The following is a 23,796-nucleotide window of genomic DNA, read 5'->3' as shown; positions in this document are numbered from 1 at the left end:
CTTCTCCTCCCCTCCTCCTCCCAACTCAAAGCCTCTTCTCAGAGCCTTTAAAAATCTTTAGCACTTTCCACGGCAGAGTCTGGGGAAGGGGCATCAGGCACCATATTGGGCCATAAAGGTGGCAAGAAGAAGCTCCGGAAGCAGCTCAGGAAGCAAGCCAAGGAGACGGACGAGGAAGATAAGACATTCAAGCAGAAACAGAAGGAGGAGCAGAAGAAACTGGAGGAGCTAAAAGCAAAGGCCTCGGGGAAAGGCCCTCTGATCAGAGGTGAAATTAAGAAATTTGGTAAACAGTAAGCTGTTTCTTGTGTCTGAGGCAACGAAGACCCTTATTTCCATTCCTGTTTAAACATCTGGATTCTCTGCCATAATATCTGTTGCCACCTATAGTTAGAATGAAGTGTTGTCTTAGAACCTATTGTACAATTAAGAATAAACTTTGGTAAAAAAAAAAAAATTAAAAAAACTTTAATAAGGACATTCATACAATAGTACTATTCAGTCATAAAACGAAACGAAAGAAAAATTAGCGAAACGAAGGGACTTCCCTGGTGGTTCAGTGGCTCCAGGCTCTGAGTGCAGGGGACCTGGGTTGGATCCCTGGTCAGGGAACTAGATCCCACATGCCTCGACTAAGACTTGGCCCAGAAAATAAATAAGAATATAAACATTAAAAAAAATAATCGTGCTCCTGACAGCACAGTCAGCCATTTCAAGTTCAAATAGCTTCAGTGGCCAGGCTGGCAATAGAAATATCCAAAGCCACCCAGCAGTGTGAGCCTGGAGCATATATCCACCCAAGGATTTCTCAGGCAAATGCTTTTTACATTGTTTTTTTTTTTAATTTTTACTTTTATTGAAGTATAGCTGATTTGGGCTTCCCTGGTGGTTCGGACTGTGAAGGATCTGCCTGCAATGGGGGAGATCTGGGTTCAGTCCCTGGGTGAGGAAGATTCCCTTGGAGAAGGGAATGGCTACGAACTCCAGTACTCTTGCCTGGAGAATTCCATTGACAGAGGAGCCTGGGGACTACAGTCCATGGGGTCGCAAAGAATCACAGACAACTGAGTAACTAACATTTCACTTTCATAGCTGATTTATAATGTTGTGTTAGTTTCAGGCATATAGCAAAGTGATTTAGTTATATCAATTCTTTTTCAGATTCTCTTCCCATACAGGTTATTACAGAATATTGAGTAGAATTCCCTGCTCTATACAGTAGGTCCTTGTTGATTATCTATTTTATCTATAGTAGTGTGTATATATTAATCCCAAACTCTAATTTATCTCCCCTCCTTTTTTTGACTAATAAATTTTATTTTTTTCCCATTTATTTTTATTAGTTGGAGGCTAATTACTTTACAATATTGTAGTGGTTTTTGCCATACATTGACATGAATCAGCCATGGATTTACATGTATTTCCCATCCCGATCCCCCCTCCCACCTAAATTTTATTTTTTATAGCAGTATTAGTTTCACAGCAAAATTGAGCAGAAAGTACAGAGATTTCCCATACACACCCAGCTCTCCCACCCCAAACCTCTCCCTCTATGGACATCCCACACGACAGTAGTGTATTTTAACCACTGGTGAATCTACATGACCCATAAACACATCATTATCACCCAAAGTGCATAGTGATGTGTTTTTTTTTTCCTGCATCCCACGGCTTGTGGGATCTTACTTTCCCGACTAAGGATTAAACCTATGACCCCTGCAATGGAAGCTCTTTGTTCCAACCACTGGACCACCAAGGAAGCCCCTCATTATACTTTTCTTTTTTTTTTTTAAACATAGCATGATTATATTTTAACACACAACCAAAATACAAAACACCACAGAAAATTGACAGCAATAAAATATGGTATTTCATTTGCACTACACTAAGACATTGATATAGCAAGGAAAATGAAAGAAAAAAAAAAACCAGAGCAAAATGAAGTAACGCAAGAGATTGGTAAGGACTAAGCAAATATGAGATGACAGAACTGAACCGTTAACAGAAGAAAAGGCCAATTTCTTTGTAACATCATCTTGCCAAAGAATAAAAATGTAACATTTATACAGTTTTAGGAAATATATCCACATAAACACTTGTAGATAAGATTGATGAAATCCTGTCTACATAATAGAGGAAAATCTATTTTACTTTGGACTCGAAACTATAAATGTTGGGTATCCTTAGGCTTCACAGTTTCACTGGAATTATTTCAACAAATTAGTTGGATAAATTTACAATTTATATATAAACAATGTTTACTGCATAGAAAAATCTATGGCTAGTATATACAGATCCCCTAAAATGCTGTGTTAACTGATCAATAAACCCACAGGATGTGCACAAAATTTCAACAATAATTAGGTAACATAGACAGAGGTGGCAGAATCAGAGGAGGAAAAACAGCATTTAAAAAGTAAAATGTTACACTTAAAATTTTTCATATCCTTTGAAATCTTGAAAAATGTGATTTTTTTTTTATGAATCAATTTTAAATTTCCCTGTGATAAATGAAAATTTTAAATATACACACTAATACTTTTGGGAGCATCGAAATGAAGCTTTGACATTACAAGGTCCTGGGTATACTTTTCTTAATTGTAATTTTTCTGTTAGGAAGAGTTGTTCCTTCTCCCTCATCTTAAAATAGATTCATTCATGTATTTAAATTAGTTTGGATTTGTGGTTATTTATTCTTTGGGTTATAATTCAATTCTATTGCAGTCTAGTTTGTTCAAATTGCTCCAGCTTTGGTCAGCAGGAGTTCTTTTCAGGTTGGTTGCTGTCTTTTTGGCTTTTTTTATTTTTCCACTTCGGGCTCTAGAAGATGCTCCAGTGTCCTTGTGCATTTTCTCTGCCCTCATCCTGGAAGCAGTCATTTCTCCAAGGAGCCCTGGCTCCTCCTACTGGAAAATGGTATTTAGAAACCAGATCTGGATGCTGAGTGTACTCATTGCTTCTAGGGTGTCATCACTTCTGGACACACGGCAGACAGAGCTAGGAAATCTGTATACACTCAAACCTATATTTATTTTAAAAAATTTTTATTGGAGTATAGCTGCATTACTGTGTTGTGTGAATCAGCTCTATGGATACATATATCTACTCCTTTTTGGATTTCCTTCCTATTTAGGTCACCACAGAGCGTTAAGTAGAGTTCCCTGTGCTATACCGTAGGTTCTCATTAGTTATCTATTTTATACACAGTATCAATAGTGTATATATGTCAATTTCAACCTCCCAGTTTATCCCACCCACCCTTCCCCTGCCTTGGCATCCATATGTTTGTTCTCCACCTCAGTGTTTCTATTTCCACTTTGCAAATAGGTTCATCTCTAACTATTAAAGTAAACATTTCCTAATGATAACCCCATCTAGCACCACATTGCTTATTTGCAACTTCCTCTCCAGCAGTATGAAAACTGGTTGTCAGTATCTAAGATCTATGTACTTATTTATTCACTGCTAGTACATAGCTATTCCCAAATTAAGCTCTACCCCTGTGAGACACAAACTCATTCACCCGAGTACAGTGTTTCTATACAGTTCAGACAGACATTTGAATGGGAAATCTTGAAGCCAAGCAAACAAATCTTATAGTTGTCAGGCAGAGTTGGCCCTCTGACCTACAGTTTGAGACACCACCCCCTCCTCCTTGCAGAAACATGACTGCTCTGGTCTTTGGTCGTGGGAAAGTTGTCAGTTTGCAGCTCCCTGCAGCCACATTCAGGCCTCAGAATTGGTAGATGGGAGATAAGAGATGGGGGAATGGGAGGTCTTGCTGCAGCCCTCTGCCTCTCTGGATGGGTGAAGGTGTGAGGGGGCTGTGGGAGGCATTTTGCTCTTTTAGAGCCGTGGCTACAGCTCAGGGAGAATGGGTACAGATTGGGTGGAGCAGCCCCTGTGGGTGACGGCCCTGGCAGCAGAACTGGCCGGGCAAGTGTGCCAGCCCAGGCATGCATCAGGCGGGCAGGCTGTGGCAGGGGTGCCCTTCCCTGGGAAGAGACCAGGCATGGGTGGGGGGCAGGGGGTGGGGCGGGCTGGGTTGGTGGTGGTACGTGGGGCGGGTGGGCCCTGAGCTGAACCCCTTCTAATTCCTCCTCAGGGATACAGTGGTGCCCAGAAGCACCTGTGCGTGCATGGTGAGTCGCTTCAGTTGTGTCCGACTCTGTGGACTGTAGCCTGACCCTATGGACTGTAGCCCACGAGGCTCCTCTGTCCATGGGTTTCTCCAGGCAAAGAATACTGGAGTGGGTTGCCATGACTTCCTCCAGGGGATTTTCCCAACCCAGAGATCGAACTCACATCGCTTAAGTCTACCTGCATTGACAGATAGGTTCTTTCCCACTAGTGCCCCAGCCAACATTTATGGAACACTCACCTGTGTCTCGAAGCTCCGTTCCATCCCTTCCTCCTCAGGGGCATCTCTCCAAGTGGAAACTGTCATTATCCATTTTACAAAAGAGCCCACCAAGGCTCCGAGGAGGGTGTCACTGGTCTGAAGTCCTAGATGACAAAGTAACTGAGCCTGGCTCCGGACTCCAAGCTCTTAATCTTTACTCAATGACTGGGCAGAAAGACAAGACAGGGCCCCTGCCTTCCTGGAGCTGGGAGTCCAGGGCAGAGATATACGATGTACCAGATGAATCAGTAAATAACGAAGGTCATTTCAGACGGTACCAACTGCAGTGTGAGATTGGGGAGGAGGGGGACACAGACCGGAAGGCCTCTCTGAGGGAGTCACCGCCTGGGAAGGGCTTGGGGCAGGGTGTTCAGGCATGCTGATCCCCAAGTGCCAAGATCTTAAAGAGTGTGAGAAACTGGTGTGGGTGGGGGGGAGACAGTGGGGCTGGAATAGGAAGAATGGAGATGAAAGGGGGAGAGACTGTGCCAGGCCTTGTGGGCCTTGAAGGCCTGGTATTTTTTGAATTTGGACTTTTACTCTGAGCCACATAGGGAGCCATGGGACCCTCTGGAGCAGAAGAAGGCTATGATCTTGTGGGATCTCATGCGTGAGGTGGCACAAGTTGGGGGTGCTGGGCCGGGGACCGGGGGCCGGAAGCCCCCCTCCACTGTATATAGGGCTCGTGGGAGGTGAGATTGCCACTTGGGAGGTGAGAAGCAGCCACATTCCCACCCTAGGGTGTGGCTTCCCCTTTGCAGAAGGGGGTCATTTATCAAGCACATGGCCCTGACACTCTGGGGAATCTTCAGGGCTCATCCTCAAGGGCTTGGCGGGGGAGGCTGGGGGCTCCAGCACTCAAATCTTAGCACAGCCACCCCACCCAACAACCATCTCCGCGCCCCCCCAACTCTGGCTTCCCTGGCTGCGTTGCCCCAGTGCCTGATCTGTTGGAGCAGGCAAAGAGAAGAGAAGTCACTCAGTTCTGCTGACTCTTTGCAACCCCATGGACTGCAGCCTACCAGGCTCCTCCATCCATGAGATTTTCCAGGCAAGAGTACTCGAGTGGGTTGCCATTTCCTTCTCCAGGGGATCTTCCCAACCCAGGTCTCCCGAGTTGCAGGCAGACGCGTCACCATCTGACCCACCAGGGAAGGAGCAGGGAAGAGTGGTTCTATTTGGAGGCACTAGGATCCCTAAGAGGCGACACGAGGGTGCGACCTAGCCTGGGTGCCCCAAGGGGTCTCTCTCCCGTGGGGGGGGGGGGCGCCCCTCTGACCCATCTGATCCATCCGCTGATCGTCTCTGGGCCGCCCTCACCCCACCGGATGCCAGCGAGACCGACAGAACCTGAGGCGGCCGGTGCAAAGGGCACAGTCCTAGCGAAGGTCGCAGCAGCCAGGCCCAGCCCCCCCTTCCCGGCTGTGGCCTCTGATCGGAGGGAGCTTCCCAGCCTGGAAGCTCCTGGGAAGTGGGGGTGGCGGGTGCGGGGCCAGCTGGGACTGGCCCATTGGAGGAGCCGAGGCCTGGGAGAGGCGTGGGAGAGACACAGACGGCGAAAGACTAAGAAGCGACTGAGAGAGAGACACAGAGACGGGGAGAAGCAGAGACGGAGAGACCCCGAGAAATCAGAAGGCAGACACACGCGGAGAAAGTGAGGGACACAGTCATTCATTCACTCACTCACTCCGCGGCTGCTTACTGGGCACTGGCTTGGGTGCAGGCAGTGCCCGGAGCAGACGCAAATCTCTGCCCCTGTGGGGCTGTCTGGTGGGGACACAGCCCAGAAACCTGATAACCGAGTAAATCACGTTGTCGAGAGTGATAAGGGTGAGAGATACGGGGTGGGGGAAGCGGGACGACGAGGGGGACTTACGAGCCAGATTCTTTTTATCTGGGGAGGAGAAGATTCCCACCAGCATCTGGACTGCGCCTGCCCCTCCCCCACCCGCCCCAAACTGGGGGATGGGAGAGGGGAAAGGGGGTGGGGCCTGCGCCCGGAAGCCGAAGGCTCTATCTGTTAGGGGCGGGGGGAGGGAAATTGAGGCTAAGGCTGCTAAAGACCCCTCTTAACCCGGGTTGCCGCGGTTCCTCCGCCTACTGGACGTCCTTGGGGTGCAGCCCAGGAGGTTCAATCAGAAGGAAGGTGGTAAAAGAGGAGGGTTCAGTGCCCAGAGCACAGAGGGGACCCCTCTATTAGGGGGGAAAGAAGCGCAGGCTGCGGCCGCTGGGACTGAAGAACCCTCCCCCTGTTCGTGTCTCCGGGTCCTCCCACCACGACGGAGCGTCCCTGGGAGGGCCGCCCGGGCCCCAAGGGGGGAGCCGAGGGCTGGCTAGTGCCAGTCGGCGCCGAGGGCGCGTTCCGTTGCCGCGGCGGGTGGTACAGGCTGGCAGACACGCGCTGGCAGCCGCCGGCTGGCAGCCCGTACCCCAAGAGGAGGAGGGGGCAACTGCTGGCGATCGCCAGCGCTCTGCCTTGGGGGCCGTCCCTCGCCTGTCCCCAGCCCCGCCTCCCGAACAGGGGCCGCTGTCTCCGCTCCCGGCCGCGCGACTGTCGAGCGCGCACTACCTGGGCGCAGGGGGTGAGTGTCCACCACTGGGTCCTTTCGCGCGCGGGGCTTGTCCTGGCCCGTGGGTGGGAGTTTCCCTGACCACCACCCTTGTCCCCTTGGCTTGGATTTCTCGGGCCTTTCCCGAAGGCTCTCGGAAGGGGAAAACCTGAGATTTCGGGACTGGATGCGGGGACGAGGGATGGGGGTGGGAGGCACCCGAAATCCTCCCCGCCACGTCCTCTCCCAGCCACACCACTGCAGGTTTCGCTACCCCACCCTTGTCTCCAGGCAAAAGGAGAGGTGGGGGGTACACAGGCGGCGAGCCACTGCGCAGGGTCCCCCGCGCAGCGAGTGTGACCCTGGGGTGACCCTCATCTGCGTGTATTTGGTGTCCCCTTCCCCCCAGCATGGCTGAGTCCGTGACTCGCTGCGAGTCTGTATTTGCGCCTGGTTCCCTGTGTGCAACTCAAGCCGTCTGGAAGGCATTTGTTTCTGCCCTGTCCAATTAAATACGTTCCCCTCCGTAGGCCCTGGTTTTCTCGTCTGTTCAGTGGGGCTTCCGTGACTGTGTCTCAGGTTCTGCGTGGATGTGTTTGTGTGGAGCATGAAAATCTTTGTGTCTGCTTCTCTGCGAGGTACTTCGTCTGAGCCTCAGTTTCCTCGTCTGTAAATTGGAGTTAAGGGGAGAGCTGCCCAAGGCATGCTAGCGCGAAGTCACAGTTGGGAGGTATTATTGTACTTTAATGACGTGTATGTCCCTCTGCAAGAGTCTATGAGAGGTGAATTCCGTCTGCTGCCCTCAGGCTCTGGCCCTGCAAAATGGGTGGAGTTTTCTCTGCTTTCTCACTGGGGTTTTGCAGCGAATGAAGCGGGGAGTTCGCAGGGAAAAAACCTCTATGCAGCGAGGCGTGTAGATTGTGGGGTTCTGGGTCCCAGGGGTGGGTGGAGGTTGTGAAATTGTGGCCTGTAAGAGTAGGCATAAGATCCTGTCTGCGTGTGGGGGAATTTGTATGTCTTTTTCAGTGTCCCCTTGTCCATGTGTGAATGTACTTCCTTTTTTTAAAATTTATTTTTGTGCTTTGTTTTAAAAAATATTTTTATGTATTTTTGGCTGTGCTGGGTCTTTGTTGTTGCCTGAGCTTTTCTCTAGTTGCGCCCACTGGGGACTACTCTCTAGTTGCCTGGCGCGGACTTCTCCTTGCCTGGGTTCTTTTGTTGCAGAACACGGGCTCTAGGGCGCTGGGTTTTCAGTAGTTGCGGTGCATGGGCTCAATAGTTGTGAGGCACAGGCTCAGTTGCTCTGGGGCCTGTGGGATCCTCCCGGACTAGGGATTGAACCCTTGTCTCCTGCACTGGCAGGCGGTGGATTCTTATCCACTGGACCACCAGGGAAGACCTGAACGTACTTTCATGGTTCCGTGAGAGGGTGTAACTGCGTATTTTGCCCTAGTTTGTGACTATCTGTGCACATGTCCTTGTCGATGTGTCACTGTATTTGTCCCTTTCTCTGTGTGGGTGTTTCTGTCTGTTTTTGACTAAGATGCCTCTGGATATCCGTGCCTGTGTGTGAATTATTAATGTCCCTTTCACGTGGGACTCTGTTACCCCGTCCCCTCGTGATATGATTTGTCTCTTTCTGTTGGCCTGTCTCCATGGACACCCCCCTTCTATCCCAAATTCCCTTTGGGCCCCGGCGTGCGTGTAGGGTAGGGAGTAAGGGGTTAGAACCCCCTTCCCAGGTCAGGCGCCGCCTATGCCTGCCTTCGCAGGCTGCCGGGAATGGTGCGCATCAGGCCTGACATTGCTCCCAACCTCTCCGCAGCCTTGGGGCGGGCGGCCCATGGAGCCGAGGCTGCTGCGGGCCGCGCAGGAGAGCGAGGTCATCGTCCAGCATTACAACTACACCGGCAAGCTCCGCGGTGCGCGCTACCAGCCTGGCGCGGGACTGCGTGCAGACGCCGTCGTGTGCCTGGTCGTGTGCGCGCTCATCGTGTTGGAGAACTTAGCCGTGCTGGTCGTGCTCGGACGCCACCCGCGCTTCCATGCGCCCATGTTCCTGCTTCTGGGCAGCCTCACGCTGTCCGACCTGCTGGCCGGCGCCGCCTATGCCGCCAACATCCTGCTGTCGGGACCGCTCACGCTGCGTTTGTCGCCCGCGCTCTGGTTCGCTCGTGAGGGCGGCGTCTTCGTGGCGCTCTCCGCGTCCGTGCTGAGCCTCTTGGCCATTGCACTCGAGCGCCTGCTCACCATGGAGCGTCGGGGACCCGCGCCCGCCGCCCGTCGGGGGCGCACGTTGGCGCTGGCCGCCGCCGCCTGGGGCTTGTCGCTGCTCCTCGGACTACTGCCGGCGCTCGGCTGGAATTGTCTGGGCCGTCTGGAGGCCTGCTCCACGGTCCTGCCGCTCTACGCCAAGGCCTACGTGCTCTTCTGCGTGCTCGCCTTTCTTGGCATCCTGGCTGCCATCTGTGCGCTCTACGCGCGGATCTACTGCCAGGTGCGTTCCAAAGCGCGGCGCCCTCCAGGACTGGCGAGGGCGCCGCGATGCGCGCGCGCCACACGCCGCGCTCCTTGGCGCTGTTGCGCACGCTCAGCGTGGTGCTCGTGGCCTTCGTGGCTTGTTGGGGCCCCCTCTTCCTGCTGCTCTTGCTGGATGTGGCGTGCCCGGCGCGCGCCTGCCCTGTGCTCCTGCAAGCGGACCCCTTCCTGGGCCTGGCCATGGCCAACTCGCTCCTGAATCCGCTCATCTACACGTTCACCAACCGCGACCTGCGTCACGCGCTCCTACGCCTTGTCTGCTGCAGCCGGGGCCCCTGCTGCCGAGACCCAGGTGCCTCCCGGCGGTCCGGGAGCGCCCCTGGGGCTTCGGGCGACCTGCACCGCTGGCTGCCTCCCGGCCTGGATGGGAGCTCCAGCCGCTCCGAGCGCTTCTCGCCCCAGCGGGATGGGTTAGAGACCAGCGGTTCCACCGGCTGCCCTGGTGCACCCACGGTCGCTGGGACCCTGGTAACCCCACCAGCTACAGACTGACGCCCTTTGACTGCCATTGCTCTCCTTAAGAGCCCTTTTGCAGACTTTCTTTTTAAATAAAGGAATTTATAGGAAAAAGCAGCCAAAGATGAAGATGGTGGAGGCAGAAAAGACCTAGGAAAATATATTTTATTGACGCTAAACTCCACAGCAATGAACAAAACAGACAAAATCCCTGCTTTTGTCGAACTGATGTTCTTGTGTCGGACTCAGAGATGATAACGGAGTGAAGAAGCGTGGAGATGATTCCGGTGACAATACAGTGATGCGATGGTGGTCAGGTGATGCCTTTTTGAAGAGGTGGTAAGATGTGATGGGAGCTGAGGTGGTTATTATCCTGGGAACTTTAATTTTTGGCATGTGGGATCTTAGTTCCTTAATCTGGGATGAACCCACAACCCCTGCAGGGGAAGCAGGGAGTCCTAACTATGAACTGCTAGGGAATTCCCTGTCCTGGAAACTTCTGAAGGAAGAGCATTTCAGAATGGGGGAACAGCAGGTGCAAAGGTCCTAAGGCTAGAATATGCCTGTGTGTTCTCTCAAAAGCAAAGATCTTAGTGCCACTGGAGCAAGGATGGAGAGGCAGAGAAGAAACAAAGATAGGAAAATAATGGGGCAGGTGGGGCAAAGCCTTACGGACCCAGGGGAGAAACTTCTTTTGCTCTGAATGAAGTAGTACTCCTGGAAGGTTCTAGGCAGAGGAAGGACTTAATCAGGCTCAGGTATTTACACACGCCTCTGCCCTCTGTAGAGGGTGAAGCCAGGAGAACTGGGTGATGGTAACTGCCTAGGGGAGTGATGACAAAGACTGGGATGGTATGGATTCTCCACAGACTTCGGAGGAATTGGACAGAATTATTGAGGAATTGGGTGTGGGGGAGAAAGGAGTCAAGGACAGGTGTTCACTTTTAGAGGAGAGGCCAAAGACGGAGCACCCCAAAACTTGACTCTAGGAGACTCAGCCTGTTCCTCTGTGAAACAAGATTTTTTTGAAAGTGGTATCAGATCCTTCATAAAAGAATAAAAATATAATTGAATAATAGTAATTACAGTTGATTTTACCCTTGGTGGCTCAGATGGCAAAGAATCTGCCTGCAATGTGGGAGACCTGGGTTCGATCCCTGGGTTGGGAAGATCCCCTGGAGGAGGGCATGGCAACCCCCTCCAGTATTCTTCTTGCCTGGAGAATCCCCATGGACAGAGGAGCCTGGTGGGCTGCAGTCCATGGGGTTACAAAGAGTTGGACACAACTGACCAACTAAGAACAGCACAGTTACTCCCATAGTGTTCTAAGCCTGCGGCATGCCTTTTTCTCACCTTTCCCGCAATCTTGTAAGGTAGGTTTTCTCACTTCCATTTGATGGATGAGGAACCTCCAAGAACTGAGTATTTTGTCCTATTTTCTGAGCCAGGATATTAGCCGAGGAGTTTAGGCTCCAAGGTTCCAGGAGGCGCGGTCTGTTAAGCCCAAACCTACACTCACTTTCTTCAAGGGTCTGCATTTTTGGCCAGGGGCGATATTAGAGCCCCGGCTGTGCCCATGAAAGGTTCCAGGCGTCCTGACAACAGTTCCCAGCTGTCTTGGACTCCCAGCTGTCTCCAGGCACATTCCTAACCTCAGTGAGGAGAGGCAGGCTGGAGAGGGGGCAGGGTGGGTTTGGGGAAAGGGCTTGTGGCTTCGGGTTCAGATTGTGGCACACCACTTGCTGGGACACAGGGGATCTGCAGACAGCTGAAAAGTACGCGGTGTGCAGGGGTAGGGGTGCGGGGGCACTGACCAGCCAGGGGACCTGAGTTCCTGTGGGCCACGTTCATACTGCCCCTGGATGCTGTAAGCACTGGGAAAACCAACCTATTTCCTCAAACACAAACACTCAAGCCTGGGGTCACATGCCAGTTCACTTTGAGAACTGATTCTAATTTCCTATCTGGTTTGGTTCCAGTAACCCCCGGCTCCTGTAATCTTCCAGGGCAACCTGAGCCACCCCACCCCATTGCTCAGTGGTTTGATGATGGTGTGATAGCAGAAGAGTTATTTACTTGTTCACATTTTACAAGATTCAAAAAGCACCAGTTCCCACTCCTGGATATATACCCTCGGCAAACTTGCAGAGCCATTCTGTAGGTAAATGAGCTGAAATGTAAATACATCTTCTCTCTTTTTACACAACTTTAGCATTGCTTTCCACCTTGCTTTGATCATTTAATAGTATCATCTTGGAAATTGTTGCATATCTAGATTTTGTACTGTTAATTGGACCAGCCTAGGTGCCTTAAACAACCAAAATTTATTTCTCATAGTTCTGAAGGCTGCAAGTCCAAGATCAAGGTGTCAGCATGGTAAGATTCCGGTGAGAAATCTCTTCCTAGCTTATAGACAGCTACCTTCTGGCTGTGTCCTCACATGGTGGAGAAAGAGATCAAGTTCTCTGGTGTTTCTTCTGATAAACGCACTTATGCCATCATGAAGGCCCCACTCTCATGACATCCTCTAAATCTAATTACCTCCCCAAGCCCCCATCTCCAAATAACATCACTTATTTTTATATGTGGGCTCAGTCACTCAGTTGTGTCTGACTCTGTGACCCCATGGACTGTAGCCTGCCAGGCTCCTCTGTCCATGGGATTTTCCCAGGAAGAACGCTGGAGTGGGTTGCCATTTCTTCCTTCAGGAGATCTTCCTGACCCAGGGATGAAACCCTAGTCTCCTGCATTGGTAGGCAGATTCTTTACCACTGTGCCACCGTGGAAGCCCAAATATCATCATCTTATGTTAGAGCTACAATATATGATGGTGGGGAGGGGGCACAGACCATAACATTTTTTATGTCACTTTATTTTTTAATTGAAGGATAATTGCTTTACAGAGCATTTTTTTTCACATTTAAAAATATTGAGGTAAAACATTCACACAGCTAACAGGTTCTTTTTACTGGCTGCACAGTATTTCATAGCATAGATTACACCAGGGCCGTAGGGATGCACACAAGTGTTGAGTCCAACACTTGGCATTTAAACACAGTGTTGCAGTAAACATCTGTGTACATACATCCTCCTAAACGTGTGCAAGGGTACCTTGGATAAATTACTGCACATGTCACTGCTGGGTCTCAGGGCTTGTAGATGTTAATTCTGAGATATACCAGAGGTTTCCTTTGGCATGTGGAGAAGGGTGTGGGTTTGCTCACCGCATCAGCCACTCCTCAGTACAGTATTTGGCGGTTATGCTATGACGCCACCTCTGGAGCCACTGAGAACCACAGCTTCACCACCGCCACTGGTTTGGGAGGAGAAGCAAGGAACCCCACCCCAGCCTTCTCCGGCGTGGGATTAATCCCAGACCCAGAGCAGGGAGGCAGAAGCTTCCAAATTCACTCCGGAGGGCAGGTGGAATCCTTCCTTAGACCAGTATCTGTTCAGTCTACCGTCTCACACAGACGGACTCTTAGAAAAAAAAAAACCACCCCACATACATTTAAAAGTTAACTATATAACAAAGAGCATAAATGGAAAATCAGTATCACTTTCCATGAAAAATAACAATCCTTCATATTTACTGAGCGCTAGCATTCTCAATTAGTTCTCCCAATAATCTACCAGGTAGGTGCCTTTATTGCTAACATCTATTACTACGTGGTGTCCAACCCTTTGAGACCCCATGGACTGTAGCCCACCAGACTCCTCTGTCCATGGGATTTCCCAGGCAAAAATACTGGGGTGGGTTGCGATTTCTTTCTCTAGGGGATCTTTCTGACCCAAGGATCGATCCTGTGTCCCCTGCACTGCAGAAGCACTCTTTACCACTGAGCCACCACGCAAGCCCTATGAACATTTTACGAGGAAGGAAACTGAAGCATGCAGTGGTTAAATTATGGGTCCACCTGCGCAGAGCTAGAGAGTGGCAGAGCCGGAGTTCGAATTCCCAACTGCGAGCTTCTCGCGCCTCCAGATTGGAGATAAAAAATAAAAACACTAAAAACCCCAGTAGGTAGGTAGACAGCTCTGCCTGGATCCTTCGGCCACCTGAACGTGAGGCCTGCACTGTGTGGAGTTAAAAGAAGAGCAGGTCGTGGAAAGTAGACCCGCGCTGAGACGACAAAACCCGGCGGATGGAAGGGACTGCGAAAGGGTTGGGGGACGGGCCTGGTGCGCTTAGCCGTGCGCCCTTGCCCGCCGCCCTACTCCTCGCCCATGGGCGCCGGGCACCTGAGGGAAGGGCGGGGAATCCCGACTCCTTCCCCGCCGCGCCTTCTCCGCCCTCTCCCCGCCTCCTTCTCGGGCGTCCCGAGGCTAACCCCCAACTCGACGGCCGCGACCCCGCAGGCCCCGCCGCCCAGCCACAACCCCCTCCCCCGCCGCCCCGGACGGTGGAAGGGCTCTCGGGTCTTCAACAACGAAAGGCGGGCGGGAGCCGCCCCCGGGCCAGGCCACGGCCCCTCGGGCTTCCCGGAAGCTCGGTGCGCGGGTGGCACCACCGTGCCCGGAGCCACCGCTGCGCCCCCAGGCATCCCCACCCCGCGGTGAGAGTATCGGAGCCTACGCAGGTGAACGCGCAGGCGGCGGCGGGGAGGGGTATCCGGTGATCCAGGATGCAGGGAAGCGCTGGGCCTCGAACCCGGGGCTTTGATTCTAGGCGGCTCCGACCACGCGGGCTGGGTGCGCCCAGGGCTGGGTCCTTGGCCCCGCCGCGATTACCGGCGCTGCGGACGCCGCTGTGGGGCTGCGCAACTGGGCAACAGCGAGCGTGGGCGGGGAAGGGGGTGGGGGAGCGGCCCGCTGCCTTCGCCGCCCGAGGCCCGGGCCCGCGGGGACTTTTATTCTGATACGGCCGGCTCCCGGCTCTGCTTAGTCATGGTGACCTGCGCGCGCTCCGCGCCTCCCCCCTGCGAGCTGCGATGGAGGCGCCCGGGCCTGGGCGACGGAGGCGGAGCCCGAGCGCGGCCATGGCGGGGTGAGTGAAGCGGCCCGCGCCCGGGCTGAGGGCACCGAGGGTCTAGAGTGCTCTGCGACCGTGTCCGGCGGCCGGAGCACTGGGCGATGCGGGGCCCGGTCGCCTCGGGGTTTCCCGCGGCTCCGCGGAGCGCCAGGAGGGCGCGGCTCGAGTCCGGACCTTTTGTTGGACGGCGCGACCGGCGGGTGATTCCGGGTGCGAGAGGCCCAGGAAGCGTCGCTCGGACGGAAGCCCGGGGATTCCGGGGCGTTTGTGGCGGGGGGACTTTGGTCTGCGCCCCGGGGCTTGCGATGGAAAGGCCGCGGCGGGGTCACTTCCTCCCTTCTCTAGGCCTGGGCTGCGCCGGCGGGACATGCGCAGTCCCCCACTTACCGCTTCTTGGGGGTGGGGGGGAGTGTCCAGTGCCCAGGGGGCACCGTTGACCGTTTGGCTAAAGACCAAGAGGCAGGCCCGGGCCTCGGCTGGGGAGAGGCGGCCAAGCGGTGTCCAGGGCACGGTGGAAGAGCAGGGTGCTCTGGCAGGCACAGTGGGGTGGGCAGTCAGCCAGCCACAGCTTACTGACCCCTGCGTCGTGCCAGGCCCCAGGCGGGCTGCAGGAGAGGCACAGGAGAGGGTGGGCAGGACCCTGACCTACACAGGGCTCCCTGCCCTCTGAATCCTGGGGCTCAGGGCCAGAGAGACCCTTCATCCATCAGCAAGCAAGCAAAGGAGCTGATTTCCATTCCTGACAAGTGGTGTGATGGAAATAAAACAGAGAGGAGGTAACTCTGAGTGGAGCCCAGGGAACAATAAGATGAAGAACCTCTTGTAGATCCCCTGTCTCCTCTTTGCTTGACTTTTCCAAACCCAGCTCCTGCCCTAACCCTCCAGACTCGACAGGATTCACAGACACCCTCCCTTCATTAGTCTTTCTCTCTCATCACACTCTTCCCTGATTCTCCAGGTCGGCTCTCATTCTGCCTCTGAGTCTTTGCACTCACTGTTCCCTCTGCCTGGAAAGCTAACACCCCTCCCCACCCTCCCACCCCCGCCCCTTCATAAATTCATCCTTCTAGTCTCAGCTCCAAGACAGGCCTGGACCACCTGATTTTAAAACAACACCGGCACGCCACACTGTCACAATGCTGTTGTCAGTTTCTTCATGGCCCTAAAGCCTTGCTTATTTCACTTATAGTCCTTTCCTCCCCAGTGTTGGCTTCAGGGGGGCTCGGTGCATGTCTGTCTGGCTCCTTGCTGTGTCCCTGGTGCCTAGAACACAGCACATGCCCGAGAAATGTTGATGGGGTGAGTGAAGGAATGAGTTGGACATGCTGTGAGAAGGGATGGGCCCCAGAGAGCTGGAACAGAATGGGCAAAGGGAACAGGTGGACAGGAGCTGACTGTGAAGGGCTTTGCAGGCCGTTGAAGAGTTTGGTTTTACTCTTCATGCCGCAGGGAGTGTGTGTGGGGGGGTGGGATTCTGAGCAGGGGAGGGTCACCATGTGACCTACAATTTAAGGTGGGCCCTTGGACTGGTGAGGCCATGGGCAGTTAGGGAGCACAAATGAACACTGCTTTACCCGGGCCTGGAAAGGAAAACTGGTCTAGGAGCCACTTTATCTTAGAAAAGAAGGCCTAGCCCCCAGCCCTGTGCTCTCCCCCTCCAGGCCCCTGAGTGCCAGTGGTGGTGTCCCTTGTCACCTGGAACCCCATGCAGCCGGAACCCAGGCCTAGCGGGCCCGGGGCCCATACCCAATTCCTGCCCCTGAGACCACAGCGCCCCGAGGGGGCAGGGGACACGGTGATGTACGCCTCCACCGAGTGCAAGGCCGAGGTGACACCCTCCCAGCATGGCAACCGCACCTTCAGCTACACCCTGGAGGACCACACCAAGCAGGCCTTTGGCATCATGAATGAACTGCGGCTCAGCCAGCAGCTATGCGACGTGACGCTGCAGGTCAAGTACCAGGACGCGCCCGCTGCCCAGTTCATGGCCCACAAGGTGGTGCTGGCCTCGTCTAGCCCCGTCTTCAAGGCCATGTTCACCAACGGGCTGCGGGAGCAGGGTATGGAGGTGGTGTCCATTGAGGGCATCCACCCAAAGGTCATGGAGCGGCTCATTGAGTTCGCCTACACCGCGTCCATTTCCATGGGGGAGAAGTGCGTGCTCCATGTCATGAACGGTGCTGTCATGTACCAGATCGACAGCGTGGTCCGCGCCTGCAGCGACTTCCTGGTGCAGCAGCTGGATCCCAGCAACGCCATCGGCATCGCCAACTTTGCCGAGCAGATTGGCTGTACGGAGCTGCACCAGCGTGCCCGGGAATACATCTACATGCACTTCGGGGAGGTGAGTGAGGGACGGGGACAGGGCGCCAGGGCTTCAGAGCAGTCTTGGGAGGACCAGGGAACAGACAGGTGGTCATCACTGTCTCCCCTTGAGAGGTGAAGGGTCAAGGCAAGGAGATGGAGAAAAATAGGGTTGAGCTCCCAGTCTACATATCTGCCACAAATCTGGGAAACAACTGAAGAAAGTGAGACCTTCATGGGTCTCTGGGCTCCCTGGGGTCAAAGGTGGGGACAGAGGGCAGTAACTATGACAGCAGTTCCACCCTAGGGTGCCCTGAGCAGGGCCTGATGTTCCAGGCAGTCAGTACATATTTATTGAACACCCGTGACATGCTGTCAACTGCCAGTGTGACCCTTACACATGTTTTCTTTAGTCCACAAAGTATTGTGCTCATACTAATCTTTGTTTCATTTTCATTTTTAAGTGGAGGAAGTTGTGAGTAGAGAAAATGAGTGCTTGTTGAGCACTTGGTGTGGGCCAGCCTCTGTTCTAAGTGATTTCCAGCCTTTAAATCTCTGAGTCTTCCCAGCTATCCTAGGAGGAGGTATGCTTTGCAGTGCCTTCCTGGAATTTTTTTTTTTTTTTTTTTTTACCACACCACACAGCTTGCAGGATCTTAGTTCCCCAACCAGAGATTGAACCCTGGCCCTGACAATGAAAGTGCTGAGTCCCAACCACTGGACCACCAGGGAACTCCCCCTTCCTGGAAATTTTCAAAATCATCCTCTTGTGGCCGGGACCAGCTAGGTGGACACTATCCCTGGTCTCCATGACTCTCCTTCTCTACCATCTTGGGGGTTGACCAGATGCCCTAAGAAGCTCTGACATTAGTCTTAGGACTTATGGCTTCTAGGATGGTGGCCCAAGAGCAGGGTTGTCCCACTGACTGCACAAAACCAGTATTGGGTTGCCTTGCCTTGGGGTAACAGGAAGCTGGGAACCCGCTGATGTGGGGTGACTGAAATTATTTATATAGACCAGTGCCAGACAAGAAATATTTCCCTTAGCAATAACCCTGCTAATGAGTTAGCAACTAATGTAATCCCCCTTTTATAGAGGAAGAAAACCAAAGCACAGAGTGTTTCAGGTTTTTGCCCAAGGTGGCACAATTAGAAGCTAGTGGGCCAACACTGCAACTCAGGCTGCTTTCTTCAAGCCTGAACTTTTTTGTCTTTCTAACATATTCTGTTGCTATTTCCTTTGTAGTCAGTCTGCTCTTTTGAAAAAAATAATTTCATTAAAAAAAGAAAAGGGTAACATTCTTACAGTTCATATACAAAATGATACAAAACCTAAGAGGTATGTTGTTTCTTTTTCCCATTTATGTACTTACCTGCCCTATGCCTGGCATGTAGTGTTAACTCATTGAATCCTCACACACTGAGAGTTTCATACTATGCAAATGCCTGTTTCCCTTCTTCTTTGAATTTTTATTTATTTATGGCTGTGCTGGGTCTTCGTGGCTGCTCACAGGCTTTCTCTAGTTGCAGTGAGCAGGGCCTCTTCTCTAACTGCGCTGAACAGGCTCCTCAGTGCAGTGGCTTCACTTGTCGTGGAACACGGGCTCTAGAGCAAGAGCTCAAGATGATGGCACACGGGCTTAGTTGCCCCAAGGCATGTGGTTTCTTCCCAGTCTAGGGATCAAACCTATGTCCCCTGCACTAGCAGGTGGATTCTTAATCACTGGACCACCAGGGAAGTCCCTCTAATGCCTTATTTCACACCTGAGGCAGCTGAGATTAGCAGAGGCAGATTGAGTGTCTTGTCCAAAGTCCTAGCAAGGGCTTGGCGAGGGCCTGAGGGGGTGGGAGTGGAGAGAGACCTGTAAGTCAGCCCATGACGCTGTCGCCCTCTGCAGGTGGCCAAGCAAGAGGAGTTCTTCAACCTATCCCACTGTCAGCTGGCGACCCTCATCAGCCGGGATGACCTGAATGTGCGTTGCGAGTCCGAGGTCTTTCACGCCTGCATCAACTGGGTCAAATATGACTGCGAGCAGCGGCGCTTCTACGTGCAGGCGCTGCTGCGGGCTGTGCGCTGCCACTCGCTCACGCCCCACTTCCTGCAGATGCAGCTGCAGAAGTGTGAGATCCTGCAGTCGGACTCCCGCTGCAAGGACTACCTGGTCAAGATCTTCCAGGAGCTCACCCTGCACAAGCCCACGCAGGTGATGCCCTGCCGGGCGCCCAAGGTGGGCCGCCTCATCTACACGGCCGGTGGCTACTTCCGCCAGTCGCTCAGCTACCTGGAGGCCTACAACCCCAGCGATGGCACCTGGCTCCGGCTGGCGGATCTGCAGGTGCCCCGGAGCGGCCTGGCGGGCTGTGTGGTGGGCGGGCTGCTGTACGCCGTGGGCGGCCGCAACAACTCGCCTGACGGTAACACCGACTCCAGCGCCCTGGACTGCTACAACCCCATGACCAACCAGTGGTCGCCCTGCGCCTCCATGAGCGTACCCCGCAACCGAATCGGGGTGGGCGTCATCGACGGGCACATCTATGCTGTTGGCGGCTCCCACGGCTGTATCCACCACAACAGTGTGGAGAGGTGAGTGGCGGGGGCAGGAGGCGTGGGATCTGGGGGTTCCGCTGCTAACATGCCCCATGCTTTTGGGACCTCGGGTTTTAAAATCTTCGTTTGTTTATTTTTGTCTGTGCTGGGTCTTCATCGCTGCACACAGGCTTCCTCTAGTTGCTGTGAGCCGGGGCTACTTTGTGTTGTGGCTCACAGGCTTCTTATCACAGTGGCTTCTCTTGTTGTGAAGCTTAAGCTCTGAGTCCACCAGCAAGTGGGCTCAGTACTTGTGGCGCAGGCTTAGTTGCTCCATGGCACAGGAGTCTTCTTGATAGAAGACACAGGGATCGAACCCATGGCCCCTGCCTTGGTAGGTGGATTCTTATCCACTGCACCTCCAGGGAAGTCTTCCTTCCACTGTGGAGTGCTTTTCTCTGTGCCTTCCCTTCCGGGAGTGGAAGCCTCAAGGTGAAGCTAAACTCCTGGGAGATGTATGGTCAGGACCCTGGATGATGTGTCTTGGCCTGGGTACTGTTTACAGTGCCATCACACACCCATACAACGACTTATTAGCAGATTTGGAAAAAGCTCCATCAGTTTGAAACTGTCGGAATGTTAATATGCTAATTTTGTTAAAACATGACACCTCCCTGTCATCTATCCACATGGTTGTAAGAAACACATACAAGGTCTGTTACCGTGAAAGGCGCCCCCTTAATGTGGCGCCTTGCGCAGCACGCAGTCTGTGTGCAGAACAACTGTGCGGGTGACCGTGTGTGTGCGTGCGTGCGTGCACACGCAGTTGTGTCTGCTCTGCGACCCCATGGACTATATAGCCTGCCAGGCCTCTCTGTCCGTGGGATTTTCCAGGCGAGAATACTGGAGTGGGTTGCCATTTCCTCCTCCAGGGGATCTTCCCAAGCCAGGAATTGAACTGGTGTCCCCTGTGTCTCCTGCATTCATACAACACTTAGCTTAGGCAGTGGTCTGATGGGGCCGTTTGAGTCCAGCAGAGGTGCAAGTGACCTTGAGCAGAGGGGGGCCGGCCGTGAACCTCAGTTTCCTCATCTAGAAAATGGACCTACTGATAACTTGCATTGTAGGGAATCCTTGTGAGAATTGAAGAGTTCAGGTGAGGGACTTCGCAGGTGGTGCAGTGGTAAAGAATCCACCTGCCAGTGCAGGAGACATGGGTTCTATCCCTGGTCCAAGAAGATCCAACATACCTCAGAGCAACTGTAAGCCGGTGCACCACAACTATTCAGCCAGCACTCTAGGAGCCCTGGAGCCGAAACTACTAAAGCCTGCCTGCTCTAGAGCCCAGGCTCCACAGCTAGAGAAAAGCCTGTGTAGCCAGGAAGGCCCAGCGTAGCCAAATAAAATTATTTTTAAAATTAAAAAGACCAACACAGGGGAATATCAGTGGGGGCCAGTGTCTCGGGGTGGCTGGGGCTGCTGTTGTCATCGCTGCTCTCTGTGGCAGGTATGAGCCGGAGGGGGACGAGTGGCACTTGGTGGCCCCAATGCTGACACGAAGGATCGGGGTGGGAGTGGCTGTCCTCAACCGTCTGCTCTACGCTGTCGGGGGCTTCGACGGGACAAACCGCCTCAACTCAGCCGAGTGTTACTACCCAGAGAGAAACGAATGGCGGATGATCACACCCATGAACACCATCCGGAGCGGAGCAGGTGGGAGGGGGCCATGGGGAGGGGAGCCAGGAGGAGCACCCACCCCACCCTGGGCATGAAACTCATAGAGCGCCTGCTGCTTGCTCTTGACTTTGTTTCTGCAGGGTCGCTCAGGAGAGGGGAGGAAGGGAGAGGGGAGGGTGTCCCCCCCAAGAAGGTGATGGCTGGGGCCCCCAAGGCCAGGCCCTGGAGTCACCTTCTCTGTGTTGTCTGGTTTAGGAGTCTGCGTCCTGCACAACTGTATCTATGCTGCGGGGGGCTACGATGGTCAGGACCAGCTCAACAGTGTGGAGCGCTATGACGTGGAGACAGAAACGTGGACGTTCGTAGCCCCCATGAAGCATCGGCGAAGCGCCCTGGGCATCACCGTACACCAGGGAAGGATCTACGTTCTTGGTGAGGCCTGGGCGGAGAAGCCCACCTAGCCCCTTTTAGTAGGAGGGCTTCACATGCTTCCTTCCTTCCTACCCCCCCAACCCCCACCCCCTAGGAGTAGTGACCGACCATCCCTCCTGCCCTCCCTGCAGGGGGCTACGACGGTCACACATTCTTGGACAGCGTGGAGTGCTATGACCCTGACACGGACACCTGGAGCGAGGTGACCCGAATGACCTCTGGCCGAAGTGGGGTGGGCGTGGCCGTCACCATGGAACCCTGCCGGAAGCAGATTGACCAGCAGAACTGTACCTGTTGAACCGCTTCTGTTTCCTGAGTGGAAAAGAAAAAAAAGGTCCGATCCAGAGTATTGTTGTTTCTGTACAAAAGAAAAAAAACAGGGACAAATGAAGAGGCTCCACAGCACAAATTGTGGTCTCCAGAATGGGAGGCTGGGACACTGCGGTGTTCCAATCACGACGTGAAAGAAAAGAAGGCTAGAGTGGGAACTCATGAGCCTACCAGAGCAGTCCCAGGAATGTCCAACGAGAGCCTGCCCAGGAGGTGGGCGCGGGAAGGATGGGCTCCCCAGAGAGAGGCCCCCACACCCGCTACCCCAAGACTAGGCCTGGGTCCCCCACCAGCAGCCACCACCTCCCTGTGGGATGAAAGCAGGTGCCGAGGACAGGCTGGTTTTTATCCCCTGCGTCTTTGTGACTATTTCCTAGAGGCCTGGGAAGAAGCCCACTGAGGCCTTGGGGGCGGAGGCCCCTCCAGAGGTGAGGACCCCAGGGATGGGCCTGTACATAGAAACCACTGGATTTCGCTGCTCGGACAGTCATTTTGTTGATAAGTAGCCCTGTAACTTTCAGATGAAAATAAAGAACAAACTAACTAGTGTCTTCCAACCGGGCTCTCAGCCAGAGATCTCAAACCTATGGGGACAGAAAGGACTCTTCTCCTGACACGCACTCAAGTCTTTTGATTTAAGGCTTGGATTTGAAACCAGTTTGTTATCTCGGCTCCGCTGAATTTTGATATGTAGGGCATCTTTCTCCCCACGAGCAAGCCACACAGGGCTCACTTTGTGTATCACTTTCAACTGCTTTGAAGACAATGACCCAACTCCTTGACACCTCTCCTAGGGCTCCCCGAGATTAATTGCACACATGTGCAGTTTATATTTTCACAGTATATATTATTACATTTTCACAGTTTATATTAAGACAGAAGATCCCCAACATGGGCTTCTCGGATGGCTCTGTGGTAAAGAAGCCGCCTGCCATGCAGGGGAAGTGGGTCCCATCCCTGGGTCGGGAAGATCCCCTGGAGAAGGAAATGGCAACCCACTTAAGTATTCTTGCCTGGAAAATTCCATGGACAGAGGAGCCTGGCAGGCTACTGTCCATGGGGTCGCAATTGAGCAACTAAACAATAACAACTATCCCCAGCATGCCTTCCAAATTCAGTGAAAGTCCATCAGGTCCTATTTATGCACTTCAGTAACACAGACCGAGGCTTTTGTTTTATTTAGGTGCCTAAGTATTCAAAAGGCAAAGGGCTCGATAGCTTGGCTCCTTCTGAACAGCCTGTGTGAATTATGTGGCCTGGATCTTTTCTTCTGCCGGTCAACTCTCTTCATGCTAGGGAGTGGAGAAAAGAATGGTCTCAACTGTTGCGGATTCCACAGGTTCTTCCAAACAGCTTAGCGAGGGAACATTTTATTCTTTCCTTGCCAGTGAAAACATCCTACCTCCCATCTCTGGCTTCACTCAATCCACCTAAAGGCTGTCTTAGTTGTTGTCTTTAGTTGCCCACTTCTCTGGTCCTTGTCCTAAGATTTTTATGGAACTAGAAAATCTGGGAATTCCCTGGCAGTCCAGTGGTTAAGGACTCACGTCTTTCACTGCTGGGGCCCAGCCTCCATCCCTGGTATAGGAACTAAGAGTCTACAAGTCAT

The 23,796-nt window shown here is 53.1% G+C and overlaps 2 protein-coding genes and 1 long non-coding RNA gene across 7 annotated transcripts; 2 read left to right on the top strand and 1 right to left on the bottom strand.

The window, feature by feature from the left end:
• Window positions 1-828: 828 nt before the first annotated feature.
• On the bottom strand, window positions 829-6,558 carry LOC110142929 (uncharacterized). 2 transcript variants are annotated; one of them, XR_011486536.1, is made up of 3 exons: window positions 6,279-6,558; window positions 4,382-4,506; window positions 829-2,906 (listed from the first exon to the last, which is right to left on the bottom strand). It is a non-coding gene; the product is annotated as an uncharacterized lncRNA (long non-coding RNA). The 2 variants fall into 2 exon arrangements; XR_011486535.1 differs by lacking the exon at window positions 829-2,906 and adding an exon at window positions 2,913-3,022.
• A 107-nt stretch (window positions 6,559-6,665) lies between these two features.
• Window positions 6,666-11,023, top strand: S1PR5 (sphingosine-1-phosphate receptor 5). Its single transcript, XM_070464285.1, is given in 3 exon segments — window positions 6,666-6,984; window positions 8,777-9,473; window positions 9,476-11,023. Coding segments are annotated over 2 exon segments (1,185 nt in total). The 5' UTR covers window positions 6,666-6,984; window positions 8,777-8,794; the 3' UTR covers window positions 9,982-11,023.
• Window positions 11,024-11,765: 742 nt separating this feature from the next.
• On the top strand, window positions 11,766-22,744 carry KEAP1 (kelch like ECH associated protein 1). 4 transcript variants are annotated; one of them, XM_020902379.2, is made up of 6 exons: window positions 11,766-14,525; window positions 16,579-17,261; window positions 19,120-19,805; window positions 21,256-21,461; window positions 21,681-21,857; window positions 21,989-22,744. In XM_020902379.2, exons 2-6 carry the CDS (start codon window positions 16,623-16,625, stop codon window positions 22,153-22,155), a joined length of 1,875 nt encoding a protein of 624 aa, XP_020758038.1. In that variant the 5' UTR covers window positions 11,766-14,525; window positions 16,579-16,622; the 3' UTR covers window positions 22,156-22,744. The 4 variants fall into 4 exon arrangements, with proteins under 4 accessions (XP_020758038.1, XP_020758036.1, XP_020758037.1 ...); XM_020902377.2 differs by lacking the exon at window positions 11,766-14,525 and adding an exon at window positions 14,548-14,932; XM_020902378.2 differs by lacking the exon at window positions 11,766-14,525 and adding an exon at window positions 15,134-15,693.
• Window positions 22,745-23,796: the final 1,052 nt, after the last annotated feature.

Source organism: Odocoileus virginianus, chromosome 3 (assembly GCF_023699985.2).
Source record: "Odocoileus virginianus isolate 20LAN1187 ecotype Illinois chromosome 3, Ovbor_1.2, whole genome shotgun sequence".
NCBI classification, from domain to species: Eukaryota; Metazoa; Chordata; class Mammalia; order Artiodactyla; family Cervidae; genus Odocoileus; species Odocoileus virginianus.
The sequence above is the reverse complement of the archived record's forward strand: the minus strand, read 5'-3'. Positions and strand labels throughout refer to the sequence as shown.

Coding starts and splice junctions, on each gene's coding strand:
- KEAP1 (XM_020902379.2), top strand. CDS start 16,623: ATGCAGCCGGAACCCAGGCCTAGCGGGCCCGGGGCCCATACCCAATTC. Junction 17,262..19,119: donor TCTACATGCACTTCGGGGAG/GTGAGTGAGGGA, acceptor CGCCCTCTGCAG/GTGGCCAAGCAAGAGGAGTT. Junction 21,462..21,680: donor CACCATCCGGAGCGGAGCAG/GTGGGAGGGGGC, acceptor TGTCTGGTTTAG/GAGTCTGCGTCCTGCACAAC.